This window comes from Haliaeetus leucocephalus, unplaced genomic scaffold (assembly GCF_000737465.1).
Source record: "Haliaeetus leucocephalus isolate CR32 unplaced genomic scaffold, Haliaeetus_leucocephalus-4.0 Scaffold616, whole genome shotgun sequence".
In the NCBI taxonomy this organism is placed as follows: domain Eukaryota; kingdom Metazoa; phylum Chordata; class Aves; order Accipitriformes; family Accipitridae; genus Haliaeetus; species Haliaeetus leucocephalus.
Genome location: NW_010973052.1, coordinates 3,930,750 through 3,957,613, shown reverse-complemented (window position 1 = coordinate 3,957,613; position 26,864 = coordinate 3,930,750). Strand labels below are relative to the sequence as shown.

At 37.7% G+C, this 26,864-nt stretch overlaps 1 protein-coding gene across 1 annotated transcript in view; it reads right to left on the bottom strand.

The window, feature by feature from the left end:
• Nucleotides 1-6,319: 6,319 nt before the first annotated feature.
• SLC36A4 (solute carrier family 36 (proton/amino acid symporter), member 4) overlaps nt 6,320-26,864 on the bottom strand; it is a 105,388-nt gene continuing 84,843 nt past the window's right edge. Inside the window, exon 12 of the mRNA XM_010578271.1 lies at nt 6,320-6,627. Coding sequence (XP_010576573.1) covers nt 6,320-6,627 — 308 coding nt within the window. The remainder of the gene's footprint in view (nt 6,628-26,864) is intronic.

The following is a 26,864-nucleotide window of genomic DNA, read 5'->3' as shown; positions in this document are numbered from 1 at the left end:
CTGTAGGAATGAAAAAAAAGGTAAATTTATCTGAAGTGGGGTTCCATCCACCCACGATCGTGCCTCTGTGCTCCTTCATATATGTAGAGATGATCCCTTTGCCATATAACCTTGCAGATTCTCCCTCTGTAATTTCAGAGGCATCTCCTTTTGCGTGCACTGAAATGTTTGCTGAACTCAAACTAAATGTCTATTTATACGCTGCTTTCTACACCCCAGCTATTATCTGCATGGAGAGATTCTACGGAATTGTAAATTGAGGTCAATTCTTAATTGTTAATAAAAACATTTTAGGAAAAACAAATTAAATTAAGAGTAAAAAAATTACCACTACCAGATGGTACTCACCCAAGTGTTCTAGGAGAACTCAAATATGAATCACTCAGCTACTAACAGTGATTATAAACTAATATTTAAACTAGTCTTAGTACATATGTCCAGCGGTGTAGTCAGCTCACAGAACTATATTATACTAGTCAGTACCATACTGGAATCTAGAGGGTAACTTGGCTAACTCTGGGCAAGATTCAGACTTCTTATGCCATGTAAGATGGTCCAGGGTAACCAAAACATCTGCAGGATGCCTGTAGATTATACACAAAAGGATGGAGAAGGTTATTCTCCCTTCCTGAAACCCTAACAAAATGTTGCATTGGTTTCGCCTGTAGACAGCATGTGAAAAATAAACTATAACAGATGTTAGCTGCATTGCTTAATTTTCTACCAGAGGATACTTTGACACTTGAGAAACCTACAAGGAGCAGAAATACAGATTATTCCATACAGAACAGAATAAATTAAAGCAGAAGAGTGGGAGGTCTGACAAGGCTCCATAATACATTCCAGCAATTATAGAATGGTAGTGATGTACACAGCTTCTCCGTATCATCTGGAAACATTTTAATATTGAATTAATAAAATAATCACTTTTCCATTATGTCCCTCTTACCTTTCACTCTACCTAAGATTAATTGAGTGGAGTCCTTCAGGTTTTTCACCAACTAATCTCATTCCTCAGTTCTAGCTTGTAGTTTTCCAAGTGACACCTTCCCATCTCTGTCAACATGTTGAGACAGCACAAATCCTATTTCAATTCATCTTCATTTAAATATATATTTTGAAAAGAAACAATATGTAAATGGTGGTGCAGTTCTGCAGAAGGCACAATGGAAGATTTTCGGAGAGCAATCCAGGGATGTCTTATGTTGGTTGGAAATGTTTTAAATTTATTACTTTAACATGGAATTAGGAAACATGCAACTACAGTATGTTCTGAGGTAAGCACATGGAAAATATTATAGCAAAATATTTAAAACAAATTATTCCATAGGTCTGCATGTCAAGGTCCTTATTCAGGTGTTCAGAGTTTACTACAGAGCAGGGTCATCCAGAATGTGGACATCATGATCTGGATTTTATTTTATACCTCCAGCTTAGAAATCCACCCTCATCACCACCCCATGAAAGACGGTTCCTGAAAACCAATTACAAAAAGGCAAATCTTTATCGCCATAAGCAATGATTGAAACAACTGGGAATGTATAAGAGCACCAAAACGTCCATGTGTGATTAGCAGATAGGCAAAAGATCTGAGTCCTTCCTGATCAGCAGTAGAAGACAAGGCAAGATAGAGTGGTAAACCGCCACTAGTATTTCAGAGTTACACACCCTTGTTGCCAACGCAAGCAGCATGACTTTTGGGGGTATTCAGATCTAGGTTAAATTTAGATAGCATAGTGCACATACAGACGTCCATATGTGACCTGGGTGTCTAAGCTCCTATACTAGTCATTGAAGCCTAGACTGCAAGTCAGCACACTTGAGATGCATAAAAATGGATCAAGTTCAAGCCTCAAGACAGGCATTTAGTGTCATTTGTAATGCCACCGTATTTCTGGGACATTTGCATGGAGCTGCACAGATATCACCAAAGATATGACTTATGGGAAACCTGAGCAACACCTGAAGGTGGCACAAGGTACTATGTTCAGACAAATTACACCCCCCCACACCCCCCGAGTGGCTGGTCAGCTAAATTACTCTAAGCTCCATTACTACCTATATGGTCCAGGGCTCAGTCTAGCTGCCAAGCACAGGCATGCACTGCCCTTTGGGATGCCCTAGTGTATCCTGCCTTGTCTCCTACTGCTGCTCAGGAGAGCTCAGGTCTCTTGTCATATCTACAAACTGGATGGATGTCTAGATGCTCTTAGACATCTCAAATAGCACCAAATGACTTTGAAATGAGATTTATGTTCAATCAAAAGTCAGCTCTTGAGCTTGTCTGACAGTCTCAAGTCACTTGCTTGCCATTCCCATACCATTGCATTGATAACTTCAAAGGTAAATTCTGCATCAAGACAGCTATTTCTTCTAGTGATGCAGTAGTGGTGACAGGCAGGATATCAGTGAGTTAGCAGGGTAATATTATTGTAGTCTTTATTGATACAGAAGATTTAAGTTACAGAACATTAGGCAAACCCACCCTCCTACTTGCCCAATATTTGAGGTTGAACAGCTACAGACAAGAAAATGATCCCGTTACTTACAGTGCAGCTAATGATTAAATTACATTACAACCATTAACAATATTATATTGTAAAATATAAGTGCAGGTACAGTATATAAATACAATAGCTTTCTGTTCCTTGTCAGGAACATAAGCCAGTCACATACATTTTTCAGTTTAATTTAGCTTGCGCTAAAGTACATTTCCATCTTAAATATATATTAATGTAAACCACACCTATTAAATCTCTCGGTTTCACTCCCTGCATCTGAACTTGCAACTTATATTACAGTACTTTAAAAGCTGAATGAACACTCTTATTATTCAGAAGAGGTTTCTGTCAGAATTTTCTATCTTTTAAATCTTTGGCAATGTTTCATAGGAACACTCTTATTATTCAGACTTAGTAGTTTTTTACTACGTGACATTTTAATCTTATCCAAAGCACAATACTCTGATTCCTGACTCTTTCTATTTGAAAGAGCAAGCCACAGAAATGCATTGTATGAGTGTTAAAGTAACAAAAATCCTACACTGTAGGAGAAAATCAACATTGTGCAAAATATATTAATTAACATTTTAAAGATTCAAAAGATACAACATTGTTTGACACGGCAACACTGGCCCACTGCATAAACACATTACTTCATACCTGGTCGGTCAGTGGCAATACATCAGTCTGAAAACCTGCTCCTTGACAGGCTGCTCCCGGGTGAGACACAGCAATAAGACGTGTAAGGGTTTGTATTTGGGCCAGGTTATCCAAAGTTTGGTGGCTAAGATTAGTTTCCTCAAACCTATCAAGCTTCTAAACAAGTCACTTGACTTTCAAAAAGATACGAAGCATTCATCTGGGTACCAAGACCACCTACTTAGGTTCTGGGTACCCAGCTCAGCAAAATTGATAGTACCATGTCAGTATTCACTTGCACCGGCCAAAAATCACCACCAAAACCTGAACTGGTCAAGTCCTTCTGCACCATGGCAGAAGCTGGCAGAGCTGCTCACTAGGACGCAATTGATGCAGAAAAGATGATATGAATGGACTTCACAGTCCTTTATTCTCCAAACACACATGGGTAGAAAGATGCAAAATTAACACAAAAAACTTTCATTTAAGTCCTAACAGTCCTACTAAAAACGTTCCATGTAGAAGTATTTTATGTCAAGTAAAATATGCTACACAGAAATATATTCTATCAGTATGTAGCATATGGTTTAGGTAAACAACAGATTGATTACGAAAACAGATGGAAATACTTAGATACAATGTCTTTTAAAACAGCCTAAAGACTAAAAAACCTTTAAGACAAAAAGCTGCCTCTCCACTACCTTTTGCCTCTCCACTAACTACCTGTGTTTGCTCCTCTGTGGCACTTTTATATGAAAGGTTAATTCTATAGTATCATACCTGCAGGGACTCATCCCTTTAAAGTGCCTGCCAAGTATTTAACTTTGTCCACACTAAAATGAAAATAAGAACACTACTCAGAACTATTGCTTGAACTAATACATGCAGTTTGAACCACATGCTGTAACAAATCCCTATCAGAAATGCCCTCATCAACATGGAGATGAAAGTGCTCAAATACAGTCACCATGTGGTAGATGACTAGGGAAATATTCTGAAAAGAAAATACAAATACAGAAATATCTAGCAGTACATTACTCTAGCACTGTAATACCAAACGGTAGATTACCAAACGGTAGATTTCTGAAGAATATACTGAAGGCAAGCAAAATATTACATGTATTTATATCTTAATTTGTATGAATACAGTAAAGAGGTTTGGCATACCATATTTCTTGAGGGAATATTATAATTAAAAATATTCCTTAGAAAAAGGAGTTTCTTCATAACAGGAATGAGTATGATAAATACAGTTCTATTATTGTACAAAATATAGAGTGTTTTTAGAAAACAAGACCAAAAATAAAGCTTTATCATTTGGAGTGAAAGTCACCTATGAAGTGTGAGCCAGCAAGTCAAATACGAACCCTGAAAATCAGGATTCCGGGTGGGGACTCAATGCGCAGGCTTGCTGAACAAAACTAATTTCTACCCAATTACTAACTTATCAACTTGTTCTTTTTTTCTTCCAAAATAGACAAAAGCAGCAAAAATCAGTAAAGGGCATGTTAGATCCTATTTAAGGCAGAACATAAGAATGCAAAAATAATTATTTTATGTTCCAATAGAAATATAGATAGGCAGTCTACAGACTTCTAGCAATAGGTAAAAAAAAATTACCATATTTCATACATTTGTACAGTTGAAATCAAGGATAAAGAAATGATGTAAAAAATGGGTCAGGACAGCAGTCACCAAAATGTACAAAAATAAACTGCTTATCATTTGTGGTGTTGAATGGTTTTGCATCATAAAAGTAATATTGCTCTGATAAACAACATCCCGTAACTTTTCATTCAAAATCCAAAAGGGATATATAATTACTTTCTAAAAAAATACTGTATTTTCACATGTATACCCTATGTCTCTCATAAACCGTACCTCTCTACAAAGTACCAGTAGTTGAAAGCAAGTCCTGAGTCACTTCTTCAGACAACCTGCAGGCAGGTGGTGTGCTGGAGGAAGAAAGGGCTTCAAAAACCAGACATCCTCAGTGCCCTCCCCAGCTCACAGTGCTGTGGAATCACAAGATCTTTCACAAATAACCCACAGCTTATACATGTGAAAGTATGGCACAAGCTCCATTCTAGAAAGTAGTGTCTCATCCTTTCCTTTCTCACACAGAAATTAATGTCGTGTATCTTTAAGCTGCTCTGGACAGTCAGAGTTCTGTGGCTCTATTGAGCATCACAGTTGCCATTTCCCTGGAGCAGGGGTCTGGCCATGCTGAGCAGCTCATGGTACAGGAACATATAGTAACAGATCACGTAAGATGGCAAGAATACTCCTAACTGGTTGAATTTGGGTGTAATAAAAGATCCAGCCTATACCTCCAAAACTTACCTTACAGTCTTGTCCATTCTTCTGCTTAAATGTTAAGATGGTCAGCATGAAAAAATGCCTTTATACTTACTGTTGTAACCCACCACCAGCAGTGGTCTGCTATACTAACCAGGAAGGGCTTGGTCCTTCCAATTGCTTGAAAAACTTCCCTTGGAGCCAATGTGAAAAAAATGAACAAGAGTCACAGTCATTCCGCACAGTGCACTGATTCCAGACATACCAACTCCCAGGAATCAGGGCCAGGCAACGGCAACTACCCAAAAATTTCTCCATGACAAATATCTAAGTCCCCAGCATGGAAATGAAAAACACAGTTGCGATTTTTTAAAACTAAGGTGTCTCTGGTTCACTGGGGTGCAATTCACACTGTCAGAGACAGCCAAGAGAAGGTCTATGCACCACTGAGCTCCCACTCCAACCCTTACAACAGAGCTGCAGTGAAAACAGTAGCGCCTAGACTTGCTGCCTGGATATGATAAATGGAGTGACTTCCACCTTTTCTGAGGAGAAAGGCATCTTGACTTCCTTATAAAAATTATTCTTTTTTTTCTCACAAATAACCTAAAATCATATTTCCTTCCTATATTCATGTATATATTTTTAATCCTGATGTCAATTCAGTTTTTCACTAGATGAGCAGAGGTTGAGAGCAAAGGGGTTAATTCAGGTAGCAGATGGAAAGGAATGAAGGAAAGAACAAACAACAGAATAATAAAGGGCTGCATGCTATTTTTCGAAAATTCATTTAAAATCCATTGGAATTTGTCCCACACGTTGGTCTGCCACCCATCTAGAATTTCTTGATAAGGAACAAAATAGTTCATAGTGCCTGGTTATTACTTTAAACCATTCACTAAGTTTGTAGCATTTAAATCTGCAGAGATGCTCTCTGTTGCATTAGCTAGAACTGTGGATGCAGGATAAATAATTTCTTCAACCGTCACATATGTCCCTGTTAAAAATCCAACAACTCCAATGACAGCTATAAAAATGTCTTTAAATACTGTCCATAAACTTAAGTTTTCCTTATAGAAAGTGAGGATTTCAACCAGAGGTGGCAGAATTAGTGCCAGAGTGCTGCTGCTGACAGCGCCGACAAAAGAAATCACCAGGTCTAGGCGAGGGATCAAAACTGCTACAGCACCTAAAACACAAGAAGAGTACAGTGGCTTCAGATTCAACATCCTCATGAAAAACAACACCATGACAAACACATAATCTAGTGGTTCAGGCTTTTTAAAAACTTCCATCATTCACTATTTTTCCAGCTACAAGTGGTGTGCACTAGACAGATTAATGCATGTATTTGTGAGTAAAATACATCTTCATGCTCATGTGAGATACTCAGTTTCAATTCTGAATTTCTGCACGAGCTCGCAGATCTTAAAAGTGTTCTTACACTTAGAGAGTAAATAAATTTGGCCTGCAAATCATAAGAGAAATGAGAAATATGAAATTGTATCGAGACATTTTACCTCTTTGGTTCTTGTTTTTTATGATGAAAGAATAAAGTTCTGGAAGAGCAGAGGAAGGGTCCATTGCATGCTGCCCAAGAGACAGTGGGCAAAATATATTACCCTTAATTACTATATATTACTAATAATCTGAAAGTGACATAATATTATTCAAAATGAACCAAACCCACTGGCCACTTGGCAGTCTCAGAATCATTTAAGTCGCTTTTACCTACAAACTTGCCTCTTGAAAAATCTTGGTCTAACAATTGCATTCAATTTGTAAAATGCCACTATAATAGCTGCCCAGTCAACCGAACGAGAACTTAGCTCTGCCAAGAGACAAGTCTGAACACAAGGCCCACCAGACTTTCAGCACGGCATAGCTGGTCTCACCTCCTGAAACTATACCATTCATAGAAACAGAATCCATCAAGTTGGAGCAGAACCGCTTCTGGTTTTAACCCCTTCAGCTGGCAAGACTAGGCAAGGTACCCTACTATTAAGTCAGATACACCACTTGTCATGTAACGTTTTCAGTTCTGCATTAGAAAACAGTTTTCAAAGGCCAGCTGAGCACAGACCTCTATATGATCCTCTGTATTTGGGGGAAATGTCTTTTTTCCCTTCCATTAATATATTGCCTTTTAGCTGTCAGACATTAGTGTAAACATCCACAGGATCTGCCTGTTTGCCATTTTCTATCACTTCTCATCAAAACAAGGAAGCAATCAGGAAGAAAGAGAATGGGGAAAACTGGTGTAAAAACCACTAGCAAATAAAAAATATCACATAATATGCTTTGGTTCTTCCATACCTCCCTTCTTAACTCTTAAGCCATAACAAAGCATGTTTGGCTTTAGAGCAACTCCTCCACCAAGCAATATTATGTAGACAATGTTTATGGCAATAAACAAATGGAACAAGCAGGAAGGAATTCCTCACATAACACGTGAGGATGAAAACCAGAAGGTACATATCAGCTTTATAATTTCTCAAGATAAGCTTTCTATTTGCAGAGCATCTTTGCTGTGGTAATAGGTAATAAACCAGCTGCCTCCAACTCTGACAACATCTGATGATGAAAGGCAACATACTCAATTATGTTAGTGTTGATGTTCTCCATTGAGAATATCTAACTTGGGGAAAACGGCATTGGCAAATAGACTCAAAATTCACTTACAGAACACAACAGTTATCTGCTGCTACCAGGTAACCATCTGCTACACATTTTACTAAAACCCCTAACTACAGAGATGTCACATAAAAAGGACGCAAGACTTAAGTTATAAACCCACAGAGGGATAAAGGATTCTCCAGCCCATCCTATTTGAAAGAAGCATTTCATGCACAGATCTGCCAAGAAAAATCAATTAACTTGTTGTTGCTTGTCACAACTATAGTTTATTAACACTTCGTGATTCTACAGAGATATGAGAGGCACCATGTGGCCAAACGAAGCTTGGGCAGAGATAGAGGTGTCCTTCAGGAAACCTTAAGAACACCCTGACATTCAAAAATAGATAAGTTTTTTATCCCACTGTTACGACGGACCTACTCAATGCCAAATTGTTTCTTCCATTGCATGAATGTGACATTTAAAGACTGGAAATGCCACACGTTCATGCATTTTCTAGGACGAAGTTGAATGGAACAAGAAAGGAATTATGCCAAGGTCAATAAGTTATAAAGTACCCACCTCTCTAATTTTTGCAGCCATAACTCCATTCAAGCCATAAGACCAGGCACCATGAATGCCCAAACAACGTAGCATGAGTGCTCAGACCAGACTGTTTGGCAAGCATGCTTGACACTTGCACAGCAATGCACAGTCTGTAAGTGAAAAGCGCAGCTGAAGTATATTTGCAATGACTGGTAAAACTCTCAGCTAATGAATATGTTGAAAGTGTTCTTCTGAAGTAAAAGAGAGAGCTGCACACTTATTATCTTGCCAATTTAATAGATGTAGTGGGTGTATTCATTAAACATAGATTTTCAACTTCTGTAATAGACCTCTTTCAATTCAACATGTCCAGAATTTAGAAGGTACTCATTAATTTATAGTTCATAGTTTTGTTTGAAACATTCTGCTTCATTACAAATAATAAGAATATTCTTCATATTTTTTTAATTGGAAAAAATAAAACTACAGTTTATAATTGCTTCAGGTTACAGAAAAGCAAAATGCTGTGTGTTTGTTTGGATCTTGTCAAATGTTTGTCTGGCTCATACGAATTTGTATGAATCTAGATATTGCTGTGGGAGGAAGTTTGGAAATGTGTTTCAAGGTTTTCATAAGTGTCTTACTCATTCTCTAACAATCCAAGAAAGAATGTCCTCAAAGTTAAGAAAGGGGTCCATTTTCCAGGAGAAGTAAACAAGGGGCATTCTTACAGGTAGGGAGCCTGATTTTCCCAGCCATGCATAGGTTTTAAAAATACATCATCAAGAAGAAATTCTGAACCTTTATCAACAGTCATAAAACTTTCTGGTTTGGAAGCTCTGGGAATCTCAAGTGAAGAAATAAGTCCTACAGTATTAATATGACACTTAGTTTTCAGCCAACAGTTAAATCGTCTTCAGGCTTGAATAAAAGAGCAAGGGCCAGATCGTGGCGGTGTGCTCGCCCCACCTCCGGCTTGAGCCATAACCACCCGTGGGGGTTCTGATGGCTGCATCCAGCTTACTCTGGACTTTGGGGGAAGGACGGCAACATCCGTAGTAGCTAAGGGCTATCTGGTATGCTCGCTTGCGGATATGCAAATATGACTACAAGCCAATCACCTTTATAAACAGTGGAGAGCCCAGGGCCCGCTGACCTCTCCTGCACAGCAGTGGGCTGCAGGCCAGGATCTCCTCTCGAGTATGGACACCTCTCAAGGTTACTCCTCGAGGTTGAGAGATTCCTTGCCGCAACAGGTTCTCGCTAAGTGGTTAACAGTGTGCTAAACTTTGAAATCTTAGCTAAGTGATATAAAGGATTGATTGCGCATATATAATCCTTTAGACATCAACCGTTGACCAAGTCTGGGACTAGGAGTGGATCCAGCTGCACCTAGACTCCTCTCTGAGAAGGAGTTTAGAACACAAGGGGGTCCTTTCTGAACCTCGTCATTCAATGGGAGGGTCTCCCCAACAGTTCTGTCTGACCCTGTCCTCTGTGCAGTTAATAATCAAATGCACCTTGCCATTGAATCTTGTTAAACCACTGTCGCATTTACCATTGAACTTTGTTGTATCAACGAAGTGTATTGTTGCTTTTCTCTTCAGTGAATTGTATGACTCCATCTGCGACACGTATGAACAAAGCATCCCACAGAGATAATGACAGATAGCATCATATTGCTTCTACCCTAAACTCTGCAGTCTAATCTCAAAAACTACTAATGGACTCTCCAGCCTCTCTCAGCTATGTAGTCACCCATTTGTGTCAGTTGGGGCTTTCTTGGGGGAGGAATACAATAGCAGAATGTTCCTATTTTCTTGAGGAACGTATCACCCCAGTGGAAAGATCTCTTTGATTTTATTCTGTTTATTTTATAGTGCTGCTCTTTTACAACTTTCCTTGTTACAGAATCAGCACATTACTAGACAGACTTGCTTGCCAAGGTAATTTCAATGAGATTGCTGGGAAAAAAAATACTTTTGCCATCTTTACTACTACCCAACCTAAGTGCTTTATAACTGCAGATGAAGTCAAATATGTGATTACCATATTCCAATACTTCCTCTAGTAATCAAATATTGAGCTACTTTATTTCTATCAAAAAGTAACGCATATGCCATGCTAAATTCTTGAGCAAGATGGGCACTGCTGTAGTTAGGACCTATGGATCTAAGTAAAGATTGAATTATAATTTTAGTCCTGTCCATATACAGATCAAAAGCAAAACATATTATGACTTCATCATGAGATTTTAATGATACAACTCACTTAAAAAGCCTTTTTTCCATGTTTCTAGTAGGACTTAACTGATTTACAAGCATCTTATAGGAAGCCAGAAAGCAATTTTGAAATTTAAAAGGCTAATACTGATAATTTCTACTAAATTTTATTTTAGCCAAATAATAAAGCTGTTTAATATTTCTTTACTAAAATCATTAAAAGAAATTACTTTCCAGATAGTAGCAGGTTTTAGATTTTATCTAAGTATTCAAACATAATTCTGACAAAAACCAGGTCAGTGGTATTTAACCATGTGCATCTGAAGAAAAGAAGTAATACATATGTTACCAGATCAGTAGTATGGCCCAAGCAAATTGTCCTAACAGCAGATTTTATAAATATGCATGGTGAAAAAGACTGAGGCCTTCTTTAGTACAAGAAATGCTGGATATTACTAGGGAGTGGTAAATTCACACAGTTGAAGAGCAAAATAATTGGCTCAAGCAATATACAACCAGTTTTCTTTAAAGGCAGTGACAGTGCTGAAGAGGTCCCTCTTCTGCAGGATGTCAGCACACCCCGAACTTACTCTCTATTTGTACTGCTTTTCCAGGACCAAATCAGAAGACTGAAGTATTGATGTATTAAAGATGGGTGTCTGACATACATACGACTTTCTAAAAGCACAAAACAAAATTGTATTTTAAACAGACAGATGTCTATGATATGGCAAAGAAAGAGTCCCTTCCAGGAAGAAAAAATGCCTACAATTAAACATTTGCCAAAGGATTCTGCCTGTAGGCGAAATGGCACTTCAAAATATCAGCCTGAATCCTCCTTCCTATTCCAATACCCCAGGCTGTGCTCTCTGTCCATCTTTCCTTACTGCAGTAGTGCTCAGCCAGTCAAACTGGCATCCTCTTTTTCCCTTCACCCTACTGTATTGTTTCCTGGATCCCCTGCCCTAATGCAGCACCTTCATATTTTCTTCCAACTCACTCCTCCTTTTCTGCAACACTCTCCTCCACATCACCCAAGTTATTTTCCTTTATCTCCTAAGAGAACAGAAAACCATTTCTCTGCTACAGAGTACCCCAGAAGGCTTAGCAGCTTTGGCTGTAAGGAGTTTACACGTGTAGGCTGGACAACTAGAAAGTCAGGATATCTACATCTTCTCAAGTGGTCATTTGACCAGGGGATCTGTGTTGTGTCCTCTGTGCAAATGTATTTCCATGCTCTGTACATGAGTTATATCTTCCACCTTGGCTTGCAGGCAGGCAAAATAGTCCGTGCTACTCCTTTGACATCAGCTGGACATCACAGACTTATTTAGAGAACCACAATAAATCATTTATCTCTCTTTTATAAAACAGTAACATACTACATCACAGTTAAAATAATTCACATTTTAAAAATAAATAACAAAATGTAACAAAATTTAGTATTTCAATAAAAAGCTGTTCATTTAAATAAATAAAAAAAAATAATGCCTTCCCTGAGAGTTCCACAGTGGAAACTAAACTGTGTTTTGATATGTATGTACAAAGGAATACAAGACCAAGTAGAAACCTCTTACCAACCTGAAGATAAACTAATGCAAATAATCACTTAAGGGCATTTGCGAGTAACTTACAGAGCTTTGCACACAGGTAGAATGGAATCTACGTATTGATGGATGCAGTTTAAAAAAAGGATTTTAGATAAAGATCCTGATATTACATAATTGTGAATTAGAAAATTATTTTTTCTGGCTAGAAATGCTAATTAACATAGGGTTTGAGGTGGTGTTTGTTTTAGCTATTCTTTGAGACATCAAAAGACTATAAGATACGTACAGAAAATAATTTCTTCAAAAATTATTTAGATTCAGTCTTCACCCAAAATAATTTTCTTAACCTAATTTCTTAAAAAGCATGCTTTTAAAGACCAGCTCAATCTCAAAACCAAAGCTAAACAGAAAAAGGAGCAAAGCAGAAGATAAATCGCAGTTACACTATGAGGTGACAAATTCTACTGTCACACTGGAGAGAAAAAGAGATACAGCTTGCACACAGGACAGCCGCACACATCATATGGTTTGGCTTTATTCCCTTTGGCATGGAAAACTCTTTCATCATTATCTTCCTGCAACATACAGTAGGCAGAGACAGCAAGCACTTCACATCATTTGCCCTCACACTACTACTCACTGTTTATGGTTGCTTTGTCCTATGTTATTAGGAAAGACTAGACTCATACAGGAGAAGACGGTTTATAAATATCCTTACCCTTCACAACGAGAGGTAATCCAGGACACTGCCCCGACACACAGCAGAGCCTTAATAACCTGTTCAGTGAATGGGAGATCCATCCCCTGCCCAGAACCTCCACATCAGTTTCTCGAAAATGTGTAAGTCAATTCATTTTTTACAGCACTTTGCATCAGAGATTACAAAGCTATTTACAGAAGGTTTTATATTTATATTCTTTTTATTCCTTATGCAGAAAGATGCATAAAGAATGACATCATACCAAACAGTGATTTAACAGGGGCATCGAGTCCCGTTTTCTTACCAGATTACCTAAAATACCTACAGCCAAGGCTAAGGATTGGCACATACCAGTGGTACGAGAGCCCCCTTTCAGGACAGCGGTCCCCCCTGTGCGCCACAAATAAAATCTCTCCCCCTTAGCCGTCTGTGCTTTATACGACCCCAAAATTCAGATAGTGTAATTTGTTCAGACTTCAGTTTCCAGGATCTGCACCCATTTTAAGCAGAATTCAGTGTCACAACAATCCCAAGCAGGAGGAGGCCACGCGAGCAGGGACAGATGGACAGGGACAGGGATGGAGTAGCAGTGACGCATGTGGCTATAAGGCCGTTCTTCCCCCCGCTCACCTCCTCAGGACCACTCGGAGTGACTTGCTCACTCCCAGTCAAATGTCAAAGTGGTAGTTAATAAACTGCTTGGACTCCTCATTCTGTTCTGTCTTCCCCCCCCATCAGATCTTCAGAATTAATGTCTTTTTACTAAGCACCGCTCCTGGATGCCAACATACAAAGCAAACCAGGCAGCAAGACATAAGCAGCTCCTCATGCTGCAGGTTGCCCAGAGCTGCAACACCAAGAGATCTTCATAAAACCAGCAAGCACAGGTGCTTGGCGCAGCACAAGCTGGATTACGGGCAAATGTATTCCACCATTTAATTAACTAAAACCCATGGGCTCGCAAATGACATCTGGTTAGACTGTTACATTTGAAACATTGTATTTATTCTTTTGCCTCTGCGGTAAGTTTATTTGGGCTTTGCTACAGATACTTCATCATACAAATCTTTTTAGACATACTTCAGTGAAATAATGTAAACAACTGCTATATGCAGCCAGATTCAACAAATTAATGTAAAGCATGCAGCGAAAGTCATTAATATTGAGCTCTAAATGGATGATCTTACACCTTTACAGTACTGACACTGTTCCCACTGCCAGTCAGTCTCCTTCAGACATCTGATTCCATGGACCCACCAGAAATAAGTCTGCAATTAAACTTCTGTCCTCTTTCTCTCAGTCTCTTAAAATAAATTGTGACTCTGAGACAGCTGGAGGGCTCCCAACAGCTCAAACAAAAATTAATGTTTGCTCATCCAAGGACAAGACTGTTTTTGCTATGGGGAGCAGAGGTGAAGAAAAAATTTGAGAGCAGAGGCTAAGCCTTGAAAAGCCAGCTATGCTGCTTCTGATGCTGCTGGAAAGTCGTGTCTCCCTTCACTCATCGTCATCACTCCATACTCCCCATTCTTTCTCTTGGATGCACTATGTATATTGAGTTATGTCACAGGAAAGTAGGCAGTAATCCATGGCTACTTTATTGTCTTATAACAAAAGCAAGACTCAGGCAATAGTAAGATAAAAGAATTTTATATAAAAGAGTTTGTCTTGCCCTCACCCTTGAAAATAAAAATCTCATTATATACCTTTTGATTACTACATAAAGTGAGCAAAATTTAATGTAATTAAGATTAAATTGAATGTATTTAGCTTTAATCTTAAACTACTATACTTTGCTCCATAAATACTAAACATGTACACATCTAAAGGAGACACATTACAAAAGACAGCTTTAGGAATAGTTAAAATTACTTATCTTTATCCTTCAGGCTTCCTGTTCTATTTCATAGTAAAATTTTACATTTCTTTATTAAAGATTATTAAAGGAACAGCTGATTAAGATGACAAAAAATATCTATGTTAATGTGGAATTCTTTTGTCAGAATAGAATCCATCAGGATGCCATAAATCACAATTATTATGCCAGATAAATTATCTTCTCTAATTACTCTCTAAGGACTAAAAAATTTATTAAATAACAGATGTAAGTTAGCTCTCCCTTCTTCCCCCAAGTATTAAATAAATTATAGAACAAGAAGATTCTGTTCTGGATAACTGTAATAAAACTTCTGAGCTAAGAGTCTCTAACCTGTGTTTGGGGGTATGTGCTACAGCTTCCATTAGCAGGAACACATTAATTTGCAAAATTTCCAAACAAGAAGATGTATCAGACCAGCTTGCCTAAGGAGGGAACTCATGACAGAGCTCTAACCTAAAAAAACCACCATAAAGTAGATGGAAGCAGGGACATGCTACAAAAAGAGAAATTTAGAAACATCACATGGGCATGTCCGGATGGTCTCAGGAAAGCCAAAACTCAGCTGAAGCCGAGATGTTCAAGGGATGCCGAGGGCTGTAAGAAGCGCTTTTACAACCACATTGGTAATAAAAGGCTGAAGAAGGAAAGTGTGAGCCTGCTGCTGAATGGGGTGTGGGATTTAGTGACAGTACACACAGGTAAGGCTGAGGGACTCGGTGTTGCCTTTGTCTCAGTCGGTCTCCCAGCCCCTGTGATCAGTGAAAGAGCTTAACAAGAACTATGATCAGTGGATGAGGACTGAATCAGGAATTACTTGAGAGAACTCAAACCATAATGGTATACAGGACATGACAGGTTGCATCCAAGAGTGCTGAAGAGAACTGGCCAACGTCCTTCTAACACCACTCTATATTGTCTTTGAAAGGTCATGGAAATTGGGGGAGATCCCTGGTGACTGCGGGAAAGTAAATGTTGTCAAGAAAGTCCAAAAGAATAATCCAGGAAAATACAGCCAAGTCAGCTTCACTTTGGTCCCTTTCCCCCTTTGGAAAAATCATGGAGCAAGTCATCTAGGAGCACATTTCTGGGCACATGAAGGAGAAAAGGGTATCTGGGAACAGAAGATGGATTTATGTAGGATAAATCATGCTTGACCATCCTGATTGCCTGCTCTGATACAACGACTGGATTTATGGATGAGGGGAGAGCGGTGGATGTCATTTACTCAGTTTTAGAAAGGTCTTTGACACCATCTGCCACAATACTCTTTTATCTGGATGGAGGGAAACCAGATGGGTAAAAAACTCACTGGACGAAAGAATAGTGGTTAATGGGTCACACTCACCTGCAGGCTGGTAAAAATCCTACAGCTAGTAGGGAAAGTAAAAGTTTCCTGTAACTGATAAAACCATGAAATGATCACTTAAGATGATATGAATGATGTTCTTTAAAGCCTACAAAACGATAATACGCTCACTACAATACTAACGTCTCACAAAAATGTCCCTGTAGCACAAAGTAACAGTGCTGAAAGACTGCTGACATCACCTTTAATTCCAAATTAATTTACATCATTGATTTTTAATCATGAGTCAAAAATCGATTAAAATTGGTATTTTAATAGTGATACTTCACAGTTTTTTTTAATTTCTAAAGAAAAATGGCTTAAAAAGATACTTGCTCTTGCTTATTGATAACTTCAGATGATACATTGTATTATTTAAATAATAGTAGTGCTAAGTATCTTATAAACCAAATACTCTAGTCCCCAGAGAAATTTTAGCCACTTTCAAACGGGAAGCCACACTCTGATTTTACACAATGTTAAAAGTTTCTCATAAAAAGCAAATGCTTGGATTCTCATGTACTTTTTAAGTGTATGAATGGGCCTGCTTACTCTGGGCTGTGAAAATGCAGAGGTTTTTGGTATGATCAATACCTATTGCATATGGTAGGTATTATATTATTACTGACATGCTAATAAATAACTTGTGAATACACTGCAACATATCAAAAGCAAATTAAAAAATAATGCCCATAAAAAGATAACAATCACACTGCAGTGGGATGACCAATGCATTTCCAAAGCAACACTTTGCAATAGCTGGTGTCACAGGCACGAATTAAAGCCTGCTGTGTTGATTGATGATACAGAAAAAACAAGCTGCCAAGTGCCTTAGCTTCCCAGAGACAATCATGTGCAGTAGCTAGTTGAGGTTCAGCTCCCTGTGTTGACAGGCTTAGGCAGATGAAGTACTGAATTATGGCCTGCAGTCCAAATCCATCAAAAAATGCAGTCATCTGCAGATGTTTTTAATCTTAATTTGTCGGTATTTCACCTCGCAAAGTGAAGTGCAGAGAGAGTAGCTTGCTTCATCATGTAGGAAAACCCGATGGCCAAATGCATAGCTGCCTACAGCTCAGCATGGGGAAATTCAGGCGCAGCGTGTCTGAAGCACTGTCCTCTCCCAGAGTCAAGTCAGCTGGGCTCGCTGCAGGCTGGGGCTTACTGCCCAGGTCACTCTTTGCCAGATGTCTGGAAACACCTGCTGTACGCTATGCATGCCCGAAAGAAGGGGTCACACTCCTTAGCACTTATTCTTAGTTTTTTGTGACCCAAATAAATCAATACCCAACATAAACATGTGACTGCATATCATAAGCCTGCACAGCTATGTAATATCCTTCAGCTATAATGTTCAAAGAGCTCACCATCATCTTTTCAACTTGATGGGAGAGGGAAAATAATAACCTAATCTTACAGCGGTTACACAGGAATAGGGGGGCTCAGGTTTGATGCTCTCCTCAGGGGACCGAGGTTTAAATCCCACTCTGAGTGTCCCAAACACTGGGTTTATAGTTTTCACCTACAAAATTACCTTTCAATTATTGTTTTCTAAACATAACAGTGTTCATTAAATCACCCAAAGAAGTTTGCCAAAAATTTACTTGATTCAGAAAATTATTCAAGCTATGTGTTCTGGGTTGTTTTTTTTTAAGAAACCAAATTGCTGATTCACTGAAGTTTTGCCAGCTGAATTTTCAGATTTTGTGCAGGGTTTTTAAAACACAGCTCCATTTCAACATTTCTAAAGGAAAAAAAAATTTAAAACCTGTGCATGTTGTCAACATAGAAATGATATAGCTATAAAAGTCTCACTATGGCTTCTGAGGAAGCAGTCTTCTGAAATAAACATGTTTTCTATTGTTCCTAAGTTTAGCAAATTTAAAGTTACATTTCAAATCAGCTTTTTACTTAAGAATGAAGTAGTTAAATTTCCTGTCCTATAACGGTCAACATAAAACAGCAGGCAGTCTTCAAGTCAAGAAATTTTCTGTTAAAAACAGTACTCGTAAGAGCCAGTGATTTGACAGATCTGCATAGGATGTAGTCATAGGATGTAGGTTGCTCAGAAATAGCAGCACACCAAACAAGCACTTATCTGAGAAGGAAAGACAGCAAAGCAGCAGAAAGCATCTTGATGGACTATTGACTGGAAAATTAACATTTTTGCAGTCTATCAGGAGACAAGCAGTGCAGCTGGTCTAAAGAAATGGTCAATGAAAGTGATTTTCAACACTGTAAAAGTACCAGGACAAGACGAGCTCTCAAACAGCTTATAAATCCCCCATGGTTGTAATGTTTGGGATTGTAGGTCCTGTAATTTTGTATCGCCATAAGCAAAGGGAAGGCACCTTATACTTAGAAATAAAGATTTTAATCTGTGCATAGGAAACCGTTTTTCAGCATGTGTCACTCGCACTGGGTCTTTTAGTAGCTTTGGGCATATCTTTTCCCCTCCCCATGCCCCGGCGTCCTTATCTGCAAGATGGCAACAATAACAGTGAGTAGTTCCTTTGTAAGGCACTTTGACGGTAACAGATAAAAACAATATGAAAATAATAAATTTTAGTACCATTGCAGTTGCTGCTAGAGCTTTAATACTTATGCTGGAACTCTGATACCAAAGAGCATTACTCTTAATTGACCATGTCCCTACACAATAGATGGTAACTAAAGAACTGAGCTGGTGTTACGTGATCAGACATCGTTTTTTGGCTATCCTCAAATGCTTTGCACTCTGTTTTAGGGATGGTTTTCTTTCTATACCAAACTTTGCCTTACCTTTGGTAATGGTTTTAAGTGGACAGTGAAACAATTATGTGTAAATATACTTTATAAAGCAGTATGGACTCCCACAGAATAAATGCAATACTAAATATCAAGCTCAAGATATTACTGTACTATAATGCCATTTTTTAACTAGCAGGCATTACAACCACCACTGCCAACATCCTCAAAACTGTCAGTTACCCAAAGTAAAAATGGTGCCTGCTGGTAGCGTTCCAAATAAAGATGCAGAAACCTGGCAAGTGAAGTGAGTATGCTTCCAGTTATAACTCATCTGAGATGAATGTGAAGCATGGTGCTGATGTCTATCCTACAGCTCTTTAGATAATCATTATCTAACTTTCCACAGGAAAAAAAAACAACAACTTTTTTTTCCCTAAAAGTTACTGTTGAGTTAATGTTTAAACTCAATATTCCTTTCATTCTCAAAAAAGAAGTATCTAAAAAAGGTAAGACTTCAGACAAAAGTCATGAAGTAAACTTTAATTTAAATTAGGTATTATGTTTTTACCTAGCAGCATAATTAAATAATAAACAATTGAAGACAATAGGATTTTCCTTTTCATGATATAAACTACTCTCTTACCCCAAAGTTCAATGTCAACGTAAAAGGACATGTGAAAGGAGACACAGAACATAGGCATTGGCTTCAATTTACCTGTTTCAGCGTGGGCTCGTATTAGATACAGCTTTCAGAGAACATTCTCACTTGAACTTATTTAAAAATACTGTGGTTCAGTACTACAGGAGAAAAGTCTTTATGAGAAAACCTCATGCCTCTGAAGAACGTAAACCAATGCAGACAGTCCCTCAAAACCACCATGCTTCTTTTTCAATTAGCACTACCTGTGTGATGGTGATACCAAGGGACAGCATCACTCATTGTGAAATCCTGGCCATCTGGGACAAAGGCCCAAATGAGGAGCTGCTTTTCTGCTACACACATCCACAAGTGCTATCACAGTAGCTAACCTGGGCACCTAAATCCCACAGCTCACATGAATCTCTTTGGGATCCTGAATTTCATCATCTCCATGTTTATGCCCCTTCCAGACCCTGAAATAAAGATCTGTTTTGATGGTGCTTAATATTTTCCTGTAGAGCTGAGTCCAGCCCAATATCCACATCTCAGAGAAGTCAAGCTTGCCAGCTCCCATTTCCCAGGACGGTGCCAAGCATCAAGCCAGAGAAGAGTCTGGTAAATAAGTATCATCTGCCCTCTTTTTAAACCTGTATCAGAGAAAATATGAAATACAAAGGGTATAAGATCAAAATGATTCCCCAGCTGAGTCCCCTGATGTCCTAGGCTATATGTTAGACGCTGACATTTCACTGACAGATGCAACACAAATGAAACTACACTACACACCTATTTACACAACATTATACATGCATGCATCTACACTTGGTCACCTAAAACTGAAGAGAGTCCCTTATAAACCTGGATACCATCCCTACTAGGAGGATACACTACCTCCATAGGTGAGCTACCTCTGTGGCCTAGTACCCTCACCACTGGAAGTTTGTGCTTTCTAATAGGAATTTGTGTGGTGTCAATCCAGACAAGTAACCTTTGCTATCTGGTCTTGATAATTAAAGCTCTATCCACTATCTGAAGTCACTTAACTATTTTGTGGGTATAGATAATAAGCTGAACAAAACCATTAGTACTATGTCCTTTCCTCAGTCACAATACAGAACATTGAGCTCCGGTTCAACTAGTTAATTACCTCATTATCTTCCCTTTCTTCTTAGAATGCCATCTTCCCACAGCTGTATTAAGCACTAATCAAAATGCCTGTGTGCTACGTATCCTTCATTATTTATTAGTGTGTTGCTCTTTGTATTGTCTGTATGTTCTGTCAGCTTTAATTCTAATTTTCAGGTGATGGGCAAAACCACCAACTAGTGTCACATCTAGTACCAATTCCACCAGATGCAGAATTCAGGCTATTTTTAAAGGGTATCTAGCCTCAATGGCAGCTTCTTTATGAGATATAGACAATCACTACTCAATTCATCTGAAATGCTTACTTCACAATGATAAATTACCATATTTTGTGTGATGAAAACCTAAATTTACATCTGTGTCTTTATAAATTATTTTTAATCTAGTAATCCCACAGAAAAAAAAAATCAGATTTATTTAGCAAGATTAATTTTACATAAAAGTATTTTGATTGCCAGCAACCATATATTCATCTTTTTCTTCTAGCTAACAGACGTCTCAAATAATATGTCCTTTTTGCATGGCTTTTAACACTTGTCACTTCCCAACAGCAGCAAGCAAATTTCATTGTCACATCATTGCTAAGATTTATTTTACTTCCAATAAGCCCAAAATTAGCCATCTTAATTAGATCAACTACTAAAGCCAATAAAAAAATCTTCAGAGTATGTAATACTATCTCCATACTTTGATAAAAATAGTTGCATTAATTAAAATTTATTGGAATATTCTTGTGGAAATTACTATGTACCTTCGCTCTCTATGGTCTTTGTATTACTAAAAACAGTGTAAGCTAACACAAAAAAGTGAATTATGGTATGTTTGAAATTCATCAAACTCCTAACTTTTTACTGTCAAAAAATTGGTGCAATGACTTCATCGTTAGTTCTGGATCACACTGTATTTATAATGTAATATTCAAATTTAGAGTACTTTTGTTAAATAAAATTAACTTTGTGGGGTAAATATAGAAAAGACCTTATACTGTTTTTTGTTCCCAAAATTTTGATCTGGATGTTGGAGCACTGCTTTACTCTCAACCTAAATTGAGGGAGCAGTTTATTTCTTGCCAAGAGCTTTGTAAACATTGATTTAAGGATGTGATTATAACCGTAGAATTAGAATATTGATCTACCCATTGTCAGTATAAAGAATCAATTTAGAAAACAAGTGAATTATTAAGAACACAAAATTGCCACAAGTTTGGTCAATTAGAAGAGATGATACTGCTGTTTATAGATCAGACAGTGAAGAATTCCCTCTCATTAGTTTTCCTCTAAAGAGAAAGTCATGAATGAAACAAGAAAAAGGAATTATGAAAATACGCACAGGAGAATGGTAATATCAAACTGTATCAGAATGGATTAAGAGTATTTTCCAACATAAGTAAAAGAAAAAGGATGAAAAAATATAGTAGATGTGGATTTAAGTAAAAGGGGCTTATGGTAAGGTAGATCAGTATTGACTGTTGCTTTTGGGGATAAACAAAAACTGATGGTTGGATCAATCTTGAATATAAAAAGCATGTTACAGAAAATCATATTTTATAGATTAGGCATGGCTGAACATCACAGAACACCATGGAGGACTGTTAACATGGTCAGAAAACAAAGTGGGTAAAAATTTTGCTTTAAGTCCCACCAGCAAATATTCATACCTCGGTGGTAACGTTCCATATTTGTGTGAATGACAGTTTAGCATGTACACCGTGGCCTGAATTACCCAGTATGTTTATTGGGTAATTATATTTAATTATTAAAATATTTTATTTATTTATTTTATAGAATGTATTTTATGTAATTTGCCTAAGTTATATAATATTGATTACAGTTAATTATAAAAATAATACTTAACTTCAGCTACTGTATGAAATGCAAAATGGTATAGCAAAAAAAGTATGTACTTAATTGGAGTGAATATGGACAGATTAGGCACACATTCAAGACTGAATTGCTCTTCCAGACTTGATCTCAGTGAGGTCTATGAGATCCTCTTCTCCCAAAGACCTTGAAAGATCTATTACAAATGAAATGAACAGTTTTTATACTAAGGAATGCTCAGATTTATCCCTCCCTTTTGTTATCACAAGATATCTTACACTTATCTCAAGATAAGTGATTCTTTTTGGATTAGACAAAGCACTTGAGAATATAGTATAAAAAAGAAAGTCCTTCAAGAGTAAATGACAAGGTCTTATGGATCCCTTCTGCTCATGGCATGAATTTAGCCAGTATATCCACATAAGCAGATCATACACCCATTCATAAGTATCTTCCCCTTCAGAGTGAGTTGCAATATTTCAATAGGGCAGGCAAAGGAAAAATCACATAAAAAGAAAATATAACAGTAATGAGAGAATGTAACACTGCAAGGATGTAATTCATTTAAATATGCTATACATTTTTTCTTAATTTTGCTCTGACATTTTAAGGCTGTATACCTTTATAATGACAAGTGATCTTTAAAGTCCTAACTCTGCAGCAGGCTCGTGAAGAGGACTTAATTCTCATACATTTCCATCTGTATCTCAAGACTTAAAGTTAACATTGTGCCCATTACACGCGGTAAAGGTAGAGGAAACAAAACAAAATAAAAATTTAAAAATTGCTCATTTTGACTGATGGCAGTTCAGAAGAAAAAACAAGCTGCTACCACCCAGCAATTGCTCTCCAATCCTTTATAAAACAAGACAGACATTTGAAAGCCTGTTGTGAGGATCAGCTTATCAAACCACTAATCATGAATAACACTAAAGCATCATTAATATTTTAGCTTTTATGCTTATTTGAAGCACTAGCAAAGAAAATGCCTGGAGTGACTAATTCCAGCTATGAAGTAGTTTTTTAAGAAACAATTAAAAAGCAAAGCAATGTTTCACTTTTATCAAAAAGAAAAAGAAGCACTAGGATGCTGGTATATAAACTGGCAGAAAAGTTATACTTTGATGGCCCCGAGTATTTTCTTTGTTGCTAATTGTTTTCAATATACGGTGAAAAAGGTCTCAAATATTTTCGAAGAATGCTTTCACTACCTTTATCCTTTGCAATCTTCAAAAGGCTTAACTGCAATCTGCCTATCACTTCTAGCATCTCCAAAGAAAAAATCTGCACATTTGGCTTTATGCACAACAATCTACCTATGCATGAGGAAAAATGTTTTTCCCCATCCATAAATTAGGAAATTATTTTGAAAATTAAGGGCTTTTCTAATTAGAAGTCTTTATTTAGGACCTCCTGCTAGTTGCAACGCAACCTGAGCAGCGGATGTCCTGCTGGGGCTCATTTCAAGAGACTTCAAATCAATTTCTGAATTTTTTTCATTTAGTATTCATTAAATATGGTATTTCACTATTCAAATTTTAAATGCTCTGTCATGCTAATCTAGCAATACAGATGGGTAAGAACAGTTTTCACTCACTTTTACATGAGCTTACACAAGACTGCAGTCAGTCTGAGATGCTGACCTCATCTCCCCTGCCTTCCCTAGGAAAGCAGAGTTTGCTCTCTACCAAGTAGTGCTGCTAAAGGAATGCAATCACTTTGACTCCCTGTCACTTTAAATTTGGATAAAATCTTACCTAAATGCCCCTTGTCGGTTTAGTGATATCCAGAGTGCCACATACGTGTAACTTATAGAAGTGTGCATCAATTCTCCAGTGAACTTGCTGCATGGGCAGAGTCCATAGCAAGGAATTCACTGGACCACAGTTTGCCTCTACTAGAGCCACAGTTGAATATCTGCTGGTCTACTTATAGGTAGGAAAAATAATGACCACTAGAAAATTAAAACAATTTTAGGTTTAGAAACAATGTCAACAATTTGTAAACATAAAATGTACCCAGATACATTTAGCTGAGTCATTTCCTTCTTGCTCAGTAGTCAAATCTTTCTCTGTGCTGCATTTGTGGCTAAGACATTAAAACATGCCTACATCATTGCTTGAAACATTTCCTAATCAGTTAGCTGTACTAGTTAGAGCATTTTCTTCTACAAGCTTATTGTTAGGACAGCATACCCAAAGAGCCATCAAATCCCATAGACCATAGCTGGGTTATGGTACTCCAAAGGAGAAATGGCTTCTGTTTGTAAATCGCAAAGACTGAAAACATCTCTCAACATTACGCTCCATATTCTACATACATTCCTGAAGGGAAACAAACACTTTCAATGTTTTTGACAATAATTTTCAGTTTCCTTTCCTCATAGAATTGCTTTGCTTCCCGGTCATATTCATTCCCTTACTTAGTAGCATGCTTGATAGGTCTTATTTATAGCATGTATCTGAAAACAACTTGGAATTGTATCTAAATTACTTTCAAAAGTGTATTAAGTAACATTGTGAGTCTCCCCACTAAGTACTTGATAGACTTCATTGTCAATTAGTCAGAGGAATTTGTTTGAGTAAATACTGCTTAGATGGTTTTGCTGAATTTTTCTGCACCTACTTTTCCCCAAAGTTGAACTACCCCTTCACTAAAATGTTTATCTTTACTGACCTAGCTCCTCATCAGGAGAGGACAATGTTCGGCATCTTCCAACTTACTAATTAGCCTGCATGTCTCTACTGGCTACGTAAATGTCTTGTCTGCAAAGAGGAAAATTAATTAAGGGATTCATTGGCTATCCTATCCTTCTTTTAAGCCAGAGCCGCAGGGAAGACTGCTTGACCAAACGCTCACGTCACTCCAGGCTGACTGGATGCCATGAAGATACAGATACAACTTTGTAAGAAAGGGAAAACAATTTGTGATAAATCCCAATGGAATGAGGGAGAAGTATGAAAGTTGGGTTTCCCTTTGCTTAAGTCGTGTTCATAAGGGGATACTGCAAGAAATACAGATTGACTCAGCAGCACAACAGTCAGACAGGGTAAAGATGTATGAGATAAACCAGCCCTAGGCAGAATTCTTATGTCTAAAATTCCTGGGACTTTACCAAGTAAATTCTTCAGAATTCATTTTCTCCTATGCAGAGAAATATAAATAAATAGAAACACCAGAAATGTATGTTGTCTTTAATGAGACAGCTTAAAAAATGTAGACTTACTTATTTAGTGCTCTAAAACAGAGAGGTCATCCCTTGGGTAACAGACTCATTTGTTCTTTTGCTGTAAACTGGCTTCCATGAAGAGACAGGCACATTCTGTGAAAATTTGGGTTAAGTCATAAAAGTAAATGATTTTTTAAAAATTTCTGAAATGTAAGCTGTAACCTAACACTGAAAGAACAATGAAACAGCAATACACTGAGAATTAGTAACAATGCAAACCCAAACCAAACCTAAAGGAGAGCTTCGGCCATGATAAAAGCAATCACTTCAGCAGGCTGCTCAAACACTAAGAGAAGGAGATTACTAAGAGTAAAAGATTACTATGTAAATTAATACTACAACTATGATATCTTTATCTTCAGAAAACAGTTCTTCTATTCTTTTTTTGGCTCTTCCCTTCTATTATTATGGTGATTTTATCCTTATTCATGCTAGTTTAATTTTCTTCAAATATTATCCCTTAAAAATTTTCTTCAAAACCTCTCCATTAGAAAACTGAAGTCTTTTGTTTTCGTCTTTAACTCCCATACCAAAACCAGTTCAGCACCACTTCCTCCTGAGCTATGTGCTAAACATAGCAAAAGAATTTTTTGCCCCAGAATGGCTTTAACCTTTGTTACAATGTTTAAGATGTTTTCTCAAATTAATCACAACTTATTGTTGTACAATTACCAACTTATAACTTTAGTAGATTTAAAACAAACAAACCAACCCCCCCAAAACCACAAACCAACAGATTCTGTATGGTTTTCTCCACCATGGCCTATAGAAAACCCAAAACTTTCTAGAAGAGCACAAGTATTCAAAACTAAGACCCAGCGCACCTATAACTAGAACACAAGCCTCAGACTGGAACACTGGCGCTAGTTACAGAATGTTGCGTGGTGCAGGAGAGCAACAACCGTGAGAAGTACCTACAGGTTAGGCTGAGCAAGTAACTTGGGAGCAAGTCCCACTAATACTATGGCAAAAGGGCTACTACACTCATTGGAGATGCACACAA